The 17022-nt window shown below is 36.6% G+C and overlaps 1 protein-coding gene across 3 annotated transcripts in view; it reads left to right on the plus strand.

Annotated features, from left to right (window-relative positions):
* The window catches only part of Mip (Myoinhibiting peptide precursor), a 57250-nt gene extending 40228 nt beyond the window's left edge, over nucleotides 1–17022 (plus strand). The window contains exons 1-3 of one of the 3 annotated variants that reach the window (XM_073981233.1): nucleotides 7243–7387; nucleotides 14347–14888; nucleotides 14956–17022. In XM_073981233.1, coding sequence (XP_073837334.1) covers nucleotides 14378–14888; nucleotides 14956–15104 — 660 coding nt within the window. In that variant the 5' untranslated portion in view covers nucleotides 7243–7387; nucleotides 14347–14377 and the 3' untranslated portion in view covers nucleotides 15105–17022. Of the gene's footprint in view, nucleotides 1–7242; nucleotides 7388–14346; nucleotides 14889–14955 lie in introns of those variants that run through there. The other 2 variants (XM_073981234.1, XM_073981232.1) reach the window with 2 other exon arrangements.

The raw sequence follows: 17022 nt of genomic DNA on the forward strand, positions 1-17022 counted from the left end.
AGTTGCCGGCAAAACAGAGGGTGTAAGTGAAAATATGACATTAAAGTAAGGAGCACTGTATTTAAAATGTTTCGTGTTTAAGACTCCATGAAACGTGGTAGAAGGGAAATGACACTAAACTATAGATGATATTTCCGCTTAATTAAATTAATGAAATCACACGCAAAAGGGGTTTTATATAGAAACAAGGCAATAGCAGCTATTTCTGAACCAAATGAAGTGTCTTTAGGAAAAAAGAAATTATCATTTAAAACAAACATCATGTTTTATTAAAACGCGTAATTTCTGATACAAATTGCATTGAATATCAATCACAAAAATGACGCACTTAATATGGTATTGTAAATTATATTATACATAAATATAGTATGAATTCAACGCTGTTATATATTTGTAACAGAAATAGCACCCTAAACTTAATCTAGCATTTGTGTGTTAGTCTCACGCTCCTACTTAATTCACACGAAAAATCATATATTATTCATTAAATAACTTTTTATGCCGCTTAAAATATTCATAATAAAATCCTCATCATTGGAAAAGAAAATCCGCTTAATGTTTCTTCCTTCCTCCTTTGTCCATTCACCAAACACCAATCATTATTTAAATTTGTACAAAGCTGCTATAAAGTCACTATTAACTAAATGCGAACAACTACATAGCTGTCTTGGAATACCCACAATAGACATTTCCCATCACTTGTTTTCTTTTCGTCTTTTATGTGCTCTTCTTAAAAGGGCATTCTTTGCAATGACGATGATAATCTATTATCCTTGATAAACATAATTGACAAGACAATTTACAATCAACCGCAACCATGTTCAAATCGTTCATACATACATCCTTAGATCAATGAAATCAATTGTGGCATAAATTTTCGTTTGATACTTAGAAGAATGAATGGAAGGAAGAAAGGGATGTGGCTTTACACAATGGCAAATGTTTTATGCAAATATTTGTTAAGACGTCAAACATTAAAGATGTCTATAAAACAATAACAAAACGCTTGAAGTAGAAGTTTGAGTAAACTTAACAACTCATGAAGTACTTTAATGTGTCGAAATCATTTAATCATTCCAATACTTGTCTTTAATAGCAAACTCAGTTGGGCGCCAAAATTTCGTATTTCAGACTACATTGTTAGAACACTTAAATACATACATAGACATGTTTACATAAATTGGCACAGTGTTTGGAAAATATGTGGTTTGCATGGGCTAAACAAGTCGAAGTGCTTATTTAATAATTTTTAATTTTGCGTCAAAGATGCTGTTTCAGCTTCAAGTTTTACAGAATGATAATTAGTGATGGCAGTGGTTTTGCCGCCGATAAATGCAAATTGTCTAGGTAGTTGACAGTCATCGATAGTTACGTCAGATAGGCCCCAAAATGAATCTGCTTCCATCGATCATGATATTCAGCTCAGTACTTACCTTTGGAATCTATATGGGTGAACAGTGGATAATATTTGCCTATAGTAGTTGATATTCGCATACACATCGCGTAAATGGTAGGATCATTCAAATATGAGGTTGGCCTTTTACAAATGTCATCACGAAAGGTACCTGGCGCCAAGATCATACAATCATATGTATACGTTACGATCTTAATGCCATCTGGAGAGGTAGAGGTTAAACAGTTCTGGAGATATCACCCCACCCTGGGAAACTCCCTGTTTTACTCTACGCGGATTGAACATTTTGTTTCTGAATTCCATGTACGACTGGCGCCCACACATTTAATTGATTATCCAACTTGGCCGGAGGGTTGTCTGCTCAATGTCCTCAAACAGCGTTGAGTGTTTGAAGGCTTTTGATAAGTCGTAGTGGCACCACCCTGCCCATTTTCCAGATTTCGGACATGATGTGGCAGGCTAGCGACAGATTGAAAACTTTGGTGTGTTAATCAACCCCCGCCTCATCCAGCTGTTTCAGCATTACCATGGATATTCAGGGCCCAACGCATTGGATAATTTCGCGTTTCTAACAGCATTCGTAACAGCATTCGTAACATCATCCGTTGTAGATCGGCAGGAAGAGGTCTAATGCAACGTAGTAATCTCCTCTTTGCAATGTCACTTCAGGGATGCTCGACAAACTGTCAAAATAAACTGCGCACCTCTTCGTTTCTGATTCGTAACATCATTCATGGTAAATTCTGGTGCCACCTCCTTGGCAGGAAGAGGTCTAATGCAACGTAGTACCCTTCGCAATGTCACCCAGGTGTCCTCGACAAACTGCCAAAATAACTTGCGCAACCTTTTGGATCAGTCATCGCCAAACGTGTCATTTATCACGCTCATTTGCTAATGCCGCCGCCATTGCTGCGAAATTTCGTCTCATTTCGTGTAGTCGACCTGCAGGTAAATGCCGAGCGGCTGCAGTCGTGATTACTTATTTACTTAGTTGGCCCATTACAGAACATTTGTTCCATAGACCGAACTAAGGAAAGATCTCCATTCGTCTCTGTTTTTCGCTTGACTTTTTGGAATACCGCGCCTTTTCATTTCTTCATCCACTTGTATGCTCCATCGAATCTTAGGCCTGCAGATTCTGCGTGCACCGCCATGTGGCATGTATTCATACGCCTTTTTAGCGGGTTCATCATCGCTCATTCTTATGATATGGCCTAACCAACGCAATCGTTGCATCTCGATACGTTTAACTATATGTCTTTGTATAGCTTATATAGCTCGGTTCTTTCCAATTTTAACTAAGGACATAGTATCAGTTAAAGTCATCTTACAAAGCCGGATGAGCTTTGCGGGGATACCAAATTCAGACATTGCATGGAATACCTTTGATCGGAGGGGACTGTCGAATGCTGCTTTATATACGACAAAAAGGTGATATGTGTCGATCTGCATCTCTTGGGTCTTCTTTTGGATTTGCCGCAGGGTAAATATCTGGTCAATGATGGACTTGCCAGGTCTAAAGTCACATTGGTATGGTCCAATTATTTCGTTGACCATTGGCTTTAGTCGTTCGCACAATATCCCTGACACTATCTTATAGGCAATAGGGAGAAGACTTATGCCCCTATAGTTGGAGCATACAGTCTTATCTCCTTTCTTGTGGACGGGACATAGGATGCTCAGGTTCCAATCGTCGGGTACGCGTTCTTCCTGCCAGATGGTGCTAACTAGCTGATGCATACACCTTATCAGCGCGTCGCCTCCGGTTTTAAACAGCTCGGCTGGTAAGCCATCGGCTCCTGCTGCCTTATTATTCTTCAGTCGGTTGATTGCTGTTTTTACCTCATCTTGGCCGGGCGGTATACATTCTATACCATCTTCTGGGATTGGATCTGTGGTAACATCGTCTTCGCTACTATTGGATACCAGCAGATTGGAGAAATATTCCTTTCATATCCTGAGCACGCTATCTGTATCTGTTACCAGATTACCTTGCTGGTCTCTAAAGGAGGATGTGCCTGTTCCAAAGCCCTCTGTTTGATGTTTTACTCTTTGGTAGAATTTTCGGACTTCATTCTGGCTCCTGTACATATCGATTTTTTCACACTCCCGCTTTTCCATTTCTCTCTTTTCTTGCGGAAAAGACGTTTCTCTTCTCTCCTTTTCTCCCGATATCTCTCTTGTGCGCTACGCGTTGCTACTGATTGTAAAGTAGCTCTATATGCCGCATTTTTTCTTCGGTAGCAGCATGACACTCTTGGTCATACCATGAATTCCTTTGTGGAGGTCTCTGGAATCCAAGTATGGATTTTGCGGCTGTTTGCATGGAGTGGGCAATATTTTGCCATTGTGTTGTGTTATGTTATCGGGACAAGGAGTGCTCGCGTTAAGCAATTGGGCTAGTTGAGTGGAATATGCTGTGGCTATCTTGTTTGCAGCCTATCGATGTCCAACTTCCGCGTTGTGTCTGTTCGTGCTTTATTTGCAACGTTTAGACGGGTACGTACCTTTGCTGCAACAAGGTAGTGGTCCGAATCAATGTTTGCGCCTCGGAACGATCGTACATCCAACACGCTGGATGAATGTCTTCCATCTATCACAACATGATCAATTTGATTACTTGTTCTTTTATCTGGAGACAGCCAGGTGCCCTTATGAATATCGAGATGATTAAATCTGGACTGGTAACTACCATGTTTTTTGCAGCTGCAAAGTCTATCAGCCTCATACCATTGTCAGATGTTTCACTGTGGAGATTGAATTTCCCGACTGTTGGGCAAAAGATATTCTCCTTTCCAATTTTGGCATTAAAATCGCCTAGAATGATTTTAATGTCATGGGCAGGGCAACGGTCATATGTTTCTTCTAAGCGCTCGTAAAATATATCGTTGGTCTGTTCTTCCTTTTCTTCAGTGGGAGCATGAGCGCAAATAAAGCTGATGTTGAAGAATTTAGCTTTTATTCGAATGGCAGCAAGTCTTTCATTCACTGGGGTGAAGCTGGATACCAGATGTTTTAGTCTCCGACTAACTACAAATCCGCAACCAAACTCATGCTTTACGTCATCGTGTTTCCTGTATGGCAGTAATATCGGCCTTGTACTTTTCAAGTACGTCTGCCAATGCGAAGACTGCACCTTCTCTATAAAGAGTGCGAACATTCCAGGTGCAGATTCGTAGATCATGGTCCTTAAAACGTTTGCGGGGTTCGTCAACATCATTCATTGTAAATTGTAGTGCCACCTCCTCGGCAGGAAGAGGTCTAATGCAACCTAGTACTCTTCGCAATGTCACTCCAGATGTCTTCGACAAACTGTCAAAATAACTTGCGCATCTCTTTGGATCAGTCATTGACAAACGTGTCCGTTGCACACAATTCATTTATCACGCTTTTTTGCTAATGCCGCCGCCTTTGCTGCGAAATTTAGTCTCATTTCGTGTATTCGACCTGTAGGTAAATACCGAGCGGCTACGGCCGTGATTATGTCTCTGTTATCCGAACATCAGAAGTGTTGGACTGATCTCTAAAGCGGTGATTAGTGAACTTTCTGAAACTAGGCTATTTAGCTTTCTCATGATTGATGAAACTGCGGCATTCGGAGGAAATGAAATCAGGAGATCTGCTGATGAGACAATTATGGGGAGATGGTCTGAACCAAGAAAAGCAAAGGGTTTTCAGTTGACGTTATATCTGGCGAACTGTGGGACTCTCAGCCAATTCTAGTAGGGGTGTCCTCATTGACTCCTCTATCTCTGGTCCTTACCTAGAACCGAATTCCACAGCTCATGATGAGCATTAAAGTCTGCTAAGGCCAGTCGGTTATGACCTTCCAAAATCTGGCTAATGTTGGACCAATAACCTGGAGTACAGCTATTTATAGACCTTAAGCAACTCTACCTCGGCTGTTCCACACCTTACATTGTACGGGTAATTAGATAGACCTGTATTGAGCAGACTGGTGCAATAGGAAACCTAATCCTCAACCTCCACTTCTGCTGCGATCCTTCCTCAGTATTATGTAAACATCACAATGCTGTAAGATGCAGTTGTTGAGTTTGTTTTCCTGCACTGTCACGACAATGATATTCTTCAGACTCATAACTATCACCATAACTCACCACTATCACCTCGAATACTATTGCAATTAAATTAAAAGCAACGACTAGTATTAAGTGCTGTGCGTGCGGCGTCTAGTGGTGGGATTGCGGGGAAGTCTCATATTATGATGACGACTCACTAGGGGCTGTGTTCACGCAGCATGCAGCAACATAATCCAGGTCGTAGTGTCTCACATGGACAAGTTCGTAGCAATCCCTGATATGCACCCATCCCGCCATCTATTGCATCTCACCGAAGTTTAAGTGTGGTGGATGTGGTCCTCTGTTTTTCTCCGCCCTATCACTGACGCCGGCATTCCGGGATAAGTTGCTCCCTACACAGAAAACAAACGTATGAAAACTGAAGTGGCAGCCCCTGGCAGAACACGGTCGAAAAGTCATCATCCTAACAAAAATATGATTTTATTCAGGACCACAAGTGCCACTTGCGACAAGAAACATAAAAACAACAACAGTCCTTAAATTCTATGAAATGTAACCATAAATTTGAGGGTATAAAAATATGAAATGCAACACTGTGCATGGTAGGTAATATACTTTTTGTTCGCCTAGCAATTTATATCGTATTTTTCATTTCCATTGGAATATTTTACGGAAACAACATTAAATATTTGCAGACCACAGTATTCGTTGTGGTTATTATACAATTTATTGTAAGTGTTTGTGGCTGAAGTTTATCGCAACAAGTGGACTAATAATAAACATCACACTCGAAATTGGGATGTAGGACATACGAGTACATATAAAAATACATACGTTCATACATTTATTCATATTCAATCATATGTATTTTTTTTTTTTTGTAGTTCAAGGTCTCTTTTAACGTTCCTAAGGATTGGGACAAAATGTCAACTACAAAAATTGAAAGCAATAGGAAGTGTGGTTGAACGCTAGCTCTCACACATACCCACCCAGCAAACGAAATGATGGGCGAATTGCAGACTCATCGGATTCAGCAAACAATTCGATCCTTTTCTCAATACCTACGACAGTCTTCTTTCGGAATTTCTATTCCCTTTGAAATATCGTCGGTGTCGTGCTTAAGTGCCATTTTTGACGTTTTGAGATAAAGACAAATGGCGTATGGACACTTAAGCATGACACCGACGAGATATTGAGCAGGTATCGATATTGGCGCCCGATTGACAGTAAGAATTTTGTTCAGAGTTTGAATTCTCAATAACAACTCTATTTTCCATTCAAAATTCCCATGCAATTTTTGTTTAGAGTTAGAACTTAATTCTGTCCGAAAGTCGCTTATCCCACATTTCGGTTGTAGAGCACATCAACTACTTCATATGATGTTTGCCCCTACTTCGAAACACAAGTCTGAAGTTTCTGGCAACATTCTCAACGAGTTTTTCCTGAACCTCGGCCGCATGATTTGCTGGGTATAGAAATTATTAAAATTGAGTTGTCACCTGGTTTTAGCTGCAGAATTGTTGTTTGTATTCACATATGTATGTGTGTGTTTGTAATTTCCTTCCTAGACATTCAATTACACGTTACAATTTTCTTTCAGTTCCGTTAGTCATCTTTACTGTAGCTTCTGTCTATTATTATAACGGATGTCATGTTTGTTCCACTATGTGGGCAGGTTGGTCGGAATAGACGACATGAGTCAAGTAAAGTGTTAAATGTTATAACATATTTTAATTATGCCGTCCCTGTGAAGAAACCTTTTGAAAAGTTTTAATTGACTACTCAAACATCCGTCCGTTTTATCTGAAGAAGACATCAACATGTCAATGCATTATGTTTCACAGATGTGACCATAACCACGGAAAAGATGAACAAATAAAGGTTATTACCAGCTACCTAACACAATTTATATGTGGTTTTACTCCGAGTAAAGGTATGTGTGCCATTTGTATATGAAGTCGACAAGGTGAAAGCTTAAAAGTCTAATAAAGTAGATGATGCAATTAAATTATAAAATAGGTCTGCCTTAAATTTGACTTTTACCACAGTCTTGAACTGAGTACGTACATGTGTATGTAGTGAATTACGTAGTTTCCATATAAATTATAACTAAATCTTAATTGTAAAGGTGTCCAAAACTATTCTTAGCAATTATCATATTTGTACATATCACCTACCAAGAAAAATATGTAGACAAAGTACATTGTATTGCAGAGGACAACCTGCACACATCTGTAATATAATAAATCACAATTAATTAATGTACAACATATCAAATGCCAAAGTGATTTAATATAACTCACATTTCACACCAAGTAGAAACATTGAAACAAAAATATAAACCTGAGACTCCATTGAAATTATGTCCTTAACGACCACATACAAATGAGTTTAAATATTAATTAGTCCAATAATGTACATTGATTGCATAACTTCGGTAATGTGACAATAATTTGATTTTGCTTCCATTTTGACTCTGTTACCTATTTTCTGTTGATTCCGTATAATTATTAGGCTCTACAACTACACATTTACATAATTCGTGTTTATGTGGTTCTAATTTTTGAAAATTTCCAACAAATCGTAGGTATAGAAACAAATTCGTGAAATATTGTTAAATTATCATGATGAACGCACTGCAATAATCTTAAAGAGGAAAATTTCGCAACTAAACATTGAAATTTCTTATGGATGCCAAAATTTCGATTGATTTTATTTGACGTATACACTATGGAATTGACATTTGAATTTCCTAAATCTAAACGCGCTGTTTGGGGACAAACGCAATCGAAAACTACAACGCGGAAATATCGCAATTCTTTACAAGTTTTTTCTTGAACTTTTGTTTTTGTTCTTGTCGTAACGTGACGCTCAACCTGCAGATTTTGGTTGGCACCTCTCAGTAATTACGTCATATGTGGAAGTTCATGACTTACCGTGGTTCCACTTCCATCTTAAAAACATAACCTACTTTGTTTGTTTTCTCGAAGTAGGAATAAATTTTACAACCAATGCAAAAGTTTCATGATCTGCGAATATGCTTAAAACCCTGATCTCCAAAGTCTCTCTGGTGGATGAGAGTATTGCAACAATCCGTATAAAACAGTTTTTTAAACCATCAATTAATCGACATGTATGCAATTTTATATTAATTAAATTTATTAATTTGGATTATTAATGTCTTTAGACGATAGTTATGTTTAAATAAGTAAAGAATCATCAAGAAAAATGCAACATTAAATTTCCCTCTCTCGCGATTTATGTGATGTTGGAGATTGTTTTGTTTCCCCATGCCTATTTCTGCATCATACGATAATCGGTACTTTTGTTCATGACATTTTGCATTAACAGCATAAAACAAGTCATACCGTATACCTCCACCAGAGGGGAAACAGGGGAGGATGCTACGCTCACAGCCTCTGAAAACAATCTGCGAAGCACCAGAAAACTGTAACCAGCGTATTATCTTGATATTTGCACTAGAAATATTTTTGGCCACTTTCTTCATACAAGCGGATCCACTGTGGGATGTCCCCAGATGGAAAACCCAAATCGATCATGTTGTGATATACAGAAGACATTAGGTGTGTACGATAACTTCGCAAGTGAAAAGTACTTGCAAGCACTCAGCAAGTTCTCAGTAACCTCTCTCCACCAATGTTACTCTCTCGAAGCAAAAAATTTGCAGATTGTTATCGAACATCAATTTGCAAAAAACTTGCAAGAAGTCAGCTGATTTGATAAACAAGAAGAAGTTGGCGGAAAAGATTAAATTTAACAATTGAAGGTGTCTACCATTTTTTTTATTTTCCATTTAAAATTCATCTTTGATACATAAGATCTTGTACACACTTAAAAGCTATATTATTTGATTTTGTGTCAACAGATGTGAAAATAATCTTCTCTCCTTCTCCGGCCTTTCCTACATCTTGTACTGTGAGCGAGAATGCGGATTGGATTATGACAAAAGTTGGTAGTGCTGTAGCTTGTGCCTTCAAATATAGTGGCTCTCCTTCAACTTTTTATTTGATAGTGGTCGATTGACTTATGCAGGCAACCCCGTTGACTTGACTTGCGCCAATGATTCGAAACTGAATTCCACCCGGCTATCGTGTTAAGGCCTCGGTACATAAGAATCATGGCTTTCTGGCTGAAATCTTTTGTTGGGAATACCTGACCGTCTTCATTGTGTTTCTCCTACTCCATTAATGCACCGCTTTTTGCTGGGATTTGATAGCTTTAAAATAAAAAAAAAAATAGTAACCACAAACTACAAAATAAGTTATGTTACTTACATGATCGGTTTCTATAATTTATTTAATAATTTTTTCCCCTTTTTTATATCTATTTATTTTAAGAGCCAAACGTTTTTTTATGTTTTTGCCAAGAAGTCCGCCACAAAACATTCAAATTTAAATCAGCTGATCAAGCTTGCAAATTCTTACAAGAAAAATTTTCCTTGTAAAAACTTGTAAACAAAAGTCTCCAAAACACTCCAACATTCTCTCACAATTGTCTCCAAATTCTCTCTCTTTTACTTTGCGAGTTTGTTATCGAACAGCATTTTGTAAAAGTTTGTGCAAATTTGCACAAACTTTTGGGTTATCGTACAGACCTATTTTTCACGTGTGTTATATGACCGATTATTCGAGCATGAAACATCAATTCGGGTCATTTTCTTGTAGCTGCCAAGGTATGCACTTGTCTTAATGTTGCGGCAATGCTTTTTTTCAGGCTGAACCATCTTCATTCTTTGGGTACTGTTATCCTTCTCTGGCTTTTCTTTTGCAGAAATTACGGCTTGTAGACGACACATTTCTCTTATCATCAGCATTGCATTGCTGTCAGTTGCAAAAGTTTCGCCAACCCAATACACATCTTCTTGGCTTCTAGACATACCTCGGAAATTGCTAACTATTTCGTTAGCATAATGTTTTTGGTCTATCCGGATCACGCTGATGATGATATCTGAACGACGGTAGTCAAATCTTTATTTAATTTCATTACTTCTTCCTTCATATCCTTAACCTCGCGTTCCTGGTAAGCTGCCAGGAATCCTTCCTTAGCTACTTGGTTTCCTCAGTTTTCAGTTTTTTACTCATAGCCCGTTTCTCCGTCGTTCGCTACGAATTTCCCAACTCCTCTTTCTAATTTCTTTTTTCATATTGTGGTATACCCACTGTTTCTGCAGATCAAAAAACACTTCGGTGATTTAGTTATTTAATTATCTTTTCTTTATTTCTTATTCTTAAAGCACTTTAGTGTTCTAGTTGTTTGATTGTTTATTCTATACTTTTTAGCGTAAGCGCGGCTGCGGTGTTGTGTGTCTGGTTTAGAACTGATTCTTTTAATCGGTCATGTTTGTTAGGCAGCCATCAATGCCCACACAACAACGCACCCACCTTTACTCTCGTAGGAGAGTGAGCAATTAACGACTAAACTGGTTTCTTACTTGCTAGGAGCTTAGAGACTAGACATGTTTACAGTATGTTAAAGAGGATAGCTAGCATACTACAATATGTATGTATATCAGTAGTGCGATTCTCTAAGTCCGTGTTTAGACACGCAAATTTCTCGGGAAAGTAAATTCAGTTTTTAGGCAATAGGGGGTAGGAAAGAGTATTGAGGAGCTCTTTCCTCTCCGCTCTCTCCCAAAAAACTCAATTTACTTTACCGAGAAATGTATGTGTCTAAACACAGACTAAAGGGCTCTGCACATACGGTCCGTTGTGAGTCCCGTTACGCGTTGAAAACAACAACCACATGAAAAATGTGTAAGTGATGCCAAGTTTGTTCTTGAATTTTTCATGTGGTTGTTGTAACGCGACACTCAACGGGGCGTATGTGCCGAGGCATTACCTCTTTTTTTGAGTTACCGACAAAAATCGGTAAAATTAACCCTTTCGACCCCAACGTTGCTTATAAGGAACTTCGATTTTTAGCATGGTTTAATTTGAAACTGATGGGATTTTCTCATCAAAACTCGCATTGGCTTGGTTAATTGAAGTTCTGAGAATAAAAAACAACAGCAAAAATATCAGTTATGTGACTATCGACCTATTTATTATGCATTATTCACTATGAAGTCTAGCAAATCGCGCGCTCTAAAAAATAGTGAATAAAGTAAAGTTTAAAAAAATATATTTATAAATAATAATTTAAAAAAACAAATACGCAGTGTTATTACTAACAGGTATAGTTATAACACAAAAATAACATTTTGAAAAAATGTGGCATTGTTCCTTTACAATATTTTTTTCTTTTTTGAAGTTGCTTATAAGCAACTTTGGTCCACGGTGATAGTGAAAACCATTGAAATCGAAAATATGAACAAACCACCTAAACGGCTCTGGAAACAAATATACAAGCCATTCTGGAGTTCAACTGAAACAAGTCTTCTGATGAAGAGTGCGAAGATGAAGAAGAAGAGTTTATGTAGAATGGTTTGAACAAAATTTTGGAGAGAGGTGAAGAAATAGAGATCAATTTGCTAGAAGATAGCACCATTGAACTACGTGTTGTAAAGTATCCAGAGAGAGTCGAGCGTCATGTTCCAGTTCCAAGCGCCGTAAAGTTACTTACGACCTGCCAAATTCGTCATTGGATGGTATGGGAGAAAAAGGTCGACGTCGTTTTAGCAAGACAGGAACACCTGTGTCAAAGTGTGGTGTTCATCTATGTTCAAATACAAGTAAAAATTTTTTTCTTGCCTATCATTCTAAGGTATTATTGATATATATAATATTATACCAAAAATGATTCTTAAAGAATAAATAACAAGCAATTTGTATGTTCTTATAAACTTGTTTTAATTCATTAATGCCATGAAATACTACCTCAACGGCCCGAAGTTGCTTATAAGCAACTTCCAATATCTGGTTCCCCAATACCTCCCGAAGTTTGAAATCTTCACAAATCCTTAATTTGGAGCTAACAAGCATTGCTATCACGAAAAAATAATTTTTAGACATTCGGTTCTGGAGCGGGGCCGAAAGGGTTAAAATGCTTATAAATTCGGTAATTAACAATATTTTCGGTAAGTTACCGACCAAAAAACTAGTTGTAAAGTTCTTCCGATATCAAGAGTGTTGTCAACTTTTATTTGAACTTTTCTTTCATAATTATGCGTTTTAATTTTACCGATTTTTGTCGGTAACTCAAAAAATGAGTTAAGCGTTCTGCACATACGGCCCGTTGAGCGTCGCGTTACAACAACCACATGAAAAAAGTGTAAGTGATGCCAAGTTTTTTGAGAAACAACAATATGGCTGCCGCATTAAAGTTAAAAATAATTTAACTTTGTTGGGACAACGCGTGTCACTAAACGGACCGTATGTGCTTAGCGCTTTGGAGAATCGCACTACAGAAAATTCATTTTATCCCATTCTGCTGTATATTACTATTTCGCGCAACTCAGTTTTTAAGTAAACAACTAGAGCATTTCTAGTTTACAATTTTATTTCCTGCTGCCAAATTCGATGCTGCAGCCCGCTGATTTTCAGCGTACTAATATGTCTCTTTATGATACTCTTCAGACTGGGATTCATTAATCTCTTCAATAGCTCAGTTAATGAGAACAAGAAATCTCTCTATTTCATATTCTCGGCCGCAACCGCGGCGTTGCATCCGTTCATTATCCAATTCGGATGCGAGCTCTTCCAATTGCTTCTTCAGGCCACGGACTTCATTTTTGTCCTCTTCAGTTTTCTTCATGTCAATTTTCAGTTTTTTATTCATGGCCCATAATTTTTTCGTTGTTCCGATTTTATCAACTCATGTTGCCAAAGTTCTCTTTCAAAGGCCTTCTCTCGTTCTTGTTTGACCGATGACATGGGTATATGATATATGGGGAAATTTATTTTATTTATTTCATACTTGTTTACAATTATATTTTCTTTCGTGGTACTCTTCAGATTGGATTTCATTAATTTCTTCAATTGTCCATTTGATGAGACCAAAAAGTCTCTCTATTTCATACTTAATTTTTGCTACTTCTCATTCTGATGTAGCTTGATTGAATATCCTTTCCCTAAAGGACAATCTCTACACTTAAGTGATAGTTTGTAAGACTCCACTGCAGCTTATAGTAAGTTTACATTTACGAAATCCATTCGATTTCAACTGTCAATTCCATTGATTAAACGTCAAACGAAATCCAATGGATTTCAGATGAGTTTTCATTTGACGTATACGCAAAGGAATTGACAGTTGAAATCGAGTGGATTTCGTATATGTAAACCAAGCATTATTCTTGCTGACCTAATATCCTCCATATTGATGCAAATTCTCACCTTTCCAGCGTTCTTGGTTTCGGTCAATGTTCATGATATGCAACACTGTTTTTGCCTAAAAAAGAACCAAAAGTTGCTGCACACTTTACGTTGTACAATAAACAAGGTAGATGCATCTGTGAGTCACTACAACCACAAAATTTGTAGTACCATTTTTTTTGTAAATTGAAGAAAAAAATTAAATGTGCTTTGGTCAGTAGTCGAACGTACACATTTTTCGGTAAAGTAAATTAAGTTTTCATTAGAGTTTTAAGTCGGGTTAACCCCGTTTACACTTAACCGGATTTAATAAACCCACTGGGTTTCAAATGTCAATTCCATAGAGCAAACGTTAAATAAATCCTCATAAAGAAAGTTAACCCAGCAAAAAGCTCTAATGCAAACGCCGTTTTAACCTTCTTTATGAGGATTTATTTCACCTATAGCAATGCAATAGACATTTGGAATCCGCTGAATTTATTAAAGCCGCTTATTTACGTTTGTACTATAAAAAGCCATCCGTATTGCTACTGAAGAAAAGAGACATCATAAAAAAATCTTAGTTGAAAACCCTTTCGAAATATTAACAAATTTTCCATTATATTTTACTTTATATTTTCAGATTTAATAAAACCAACATAACCACCAGCAATATGTTTAAATGCACAAAGTCCACATCGGTGTCAAGCCTGGCGACACAACCATTTGTTGCGCTACAAATGTTCATAGGATTGGTAATAATAAGCAATGTCATGGCAAATGCTGTCACACCTGAAATACCCACAGTTAGTGATAATGAAAATGAATTGGGTGATCTAATGCCAATGGACGGTGGTTTTGATGAGAAACGAAGCAATTGGCGATCTCTCCAAGGAACATGGGGAAAACGATCCTCCGCAGATAATGATATAAACGATGGCGAAAATGAACATATATTACCTGTACTCATAGCTGGCGTGGAACCTAGATCCAAAATACAATTAGCATACCTTACCAATGCAGCAACCTTGGATCATTTGGCAAATACCCCCGAAATACTTGCAAATTCAGGTGAAACTTTCGTCGATATGGATGATAATATCTTAAATGAGAAGCGAGCATGGAAGAGCATGAATGTCGCCTGGGGTAAACGTCGCAATGGTCCAACATGGAACAAATTCAGAGGTAAGTCCAACAACAGCAACAAATATAAATCTTCTAGAGAGAAATTAAGAAAACCATTTCACTGTAGATTTGTTTTCTTCACAACCAGGTTCTTGGGGCAAACGTGAACCTAACTGGAACAATTTAAAGGGTATGTGGGGTAAGCGTGCCAACTGGCAAAAACTCCATGGCGGTTGGGGCAAACGTTCGTCACAACAATTCTCCGATGTCAATTAAATGTCTATACTTAGGCCCATCCACAATGACATCAATTATTACTCTTTAAAGATGACGACCGATTCTGAAATGATCAATTAATAGTAATTATATAACGAACAGTGTGTTTTATTATTTTAATTCGCATATTTTCAATAAGTTATGTAATAAGTACGAGTATATATGTAGTAGTGTAAAATAAACTTAAAACAATAACTAATATACAAATACAAACAATATTTTAAAAACAAAATTAAACAAAAATAATTTTTTTGTTTTGTAAAAAGAGAAACGAAGAAAAAAACTGCATGAAAGCCTTAATCATAAAAAATAATTTTAGTTAAAAAATACAGATAAAACATAAATAGTATACATATATGTATTTGCAAATGAATCAATTGAAGGTGCATTTACACTGGCGCTAGTATCAGTTTAAGCTGCTCTATATAATTAATAATTACATATACGTTTTAAAAATTACGTTACAGCATTTGCAGTGATAATGAACTCTAATGGTTTGCCTAACAAATATGAAAAACTCTGTGGAAAAAATCACACACATCGACACTTTGTTCGAGGATGTCACAAATTTCACTTTTTCATAATTTAAGTTCTCAATTCCCTTTGAACATCTCAATTCCAATTTATGCTATGTTTACATTTACGAAATCCACTCGATTTCATCTGTCAAATCCATAGGTTAAACGTCAAATGAAATCCAATGGGTTTCAGATGAGATTTCATTTGACGTTTGAGCTATGGAATTGACAGATGAAATCGAGTGGATTTCGTAAATGTAAACTTTGCATTACACTTGTTTTAGCTGGCAGCGATGCCAACCACCGCGAAAACAACTCCATGTTTTTTGACAACATGAAAACACATTTTGCACTTGCATTTAAAACAGGTGTTTTCGGAGTTTACGTAATTTATTTGACAGATATTTTATGGAATTGACAACTTAAATGATGCAAGTTTTATAAAACATGTTAAATGTAAAATGCGTTAAAGTCATATTTACATCAATCAGGTTTTAATTAAATACTTCATTTTATTTGTCAATTCCATTGAATGTCTTTCAAATAAGTAACAAATTTTAGGTGCTAGTGTAAATAAGGTTTGAAACACAATGTTAAATGTTTTTGTAATCCCTAGAGGACTACAGGTAGATGAATTCTACAACTTTTTGAATGAAAAGTTGGAGAACGTATGTTATCGGTTGGTCTTAACGACAGCTTTTTTTTAGACTATGGTTGGTTTAGCAAATCTAGTCGATTTAAGTTGTCATTTTCATACAATATATGTCAAATAAATTGAGATAATTCAGTTAATATGGCACGACATTTTTGCCTCGTACTATTTTTTTAATAGATAAAGTTGCCCATATCCAGTCGTATCAGTATTAGTAAATACATATAAAATTTTTTAAAAAAAGCACAACACCTAAAAATAGCACTGATTTTGATTATTAAAAATCGTTTCTATTTTGCAATAGTGTTTTTATGTATTATAGGGGAAACTTCTGATGAGATTGTTTATAAATATTAATTAGTTAAATACATAGAAAAACTAAATATAATTATTAATTATGTACAAGTGTAAAATATCACATAGCAATGATACGATTTATTAAATACAAACACACACCTCACATAGTTTTTTGTTAAATATTTTTTACTTATATTAAAAGTTTTTTTTGTTTAATTACCTATAAATAGTTGTGAAACATATATGTATTTATAAATGTTAATGTGTAAATCAAAACCGGTACTCCTTCACCAAACCGACAGCATTTCAAAAAAGCGAAATTTTTCCAAGAACTCAGATGTAAGTATTTGTCTCCTTGTGAAAATTTTATTTGAAAGACATTTCGTTGAAGAACTTTGAATATCCATTCCAACAATCGCAAAGTAAATAATCAATCTCATTAATACAAATA

The sequence above is a fragment of the Musca autumnalis genome, unplaced genomic scaffold, assembly GCF_047663935.1.
Source record: "Musca autumnalis isolate F117 unplaced genomic scaffold, ASM4766393v1 scaffold_4, whole genome shotgun sequence".
NCBI classification, from domain to species: Eukaryota; Metazoa; Arthropoda; class Insecta; order Diptera; family Muscidae; genus Musca; species Musca autumnalis.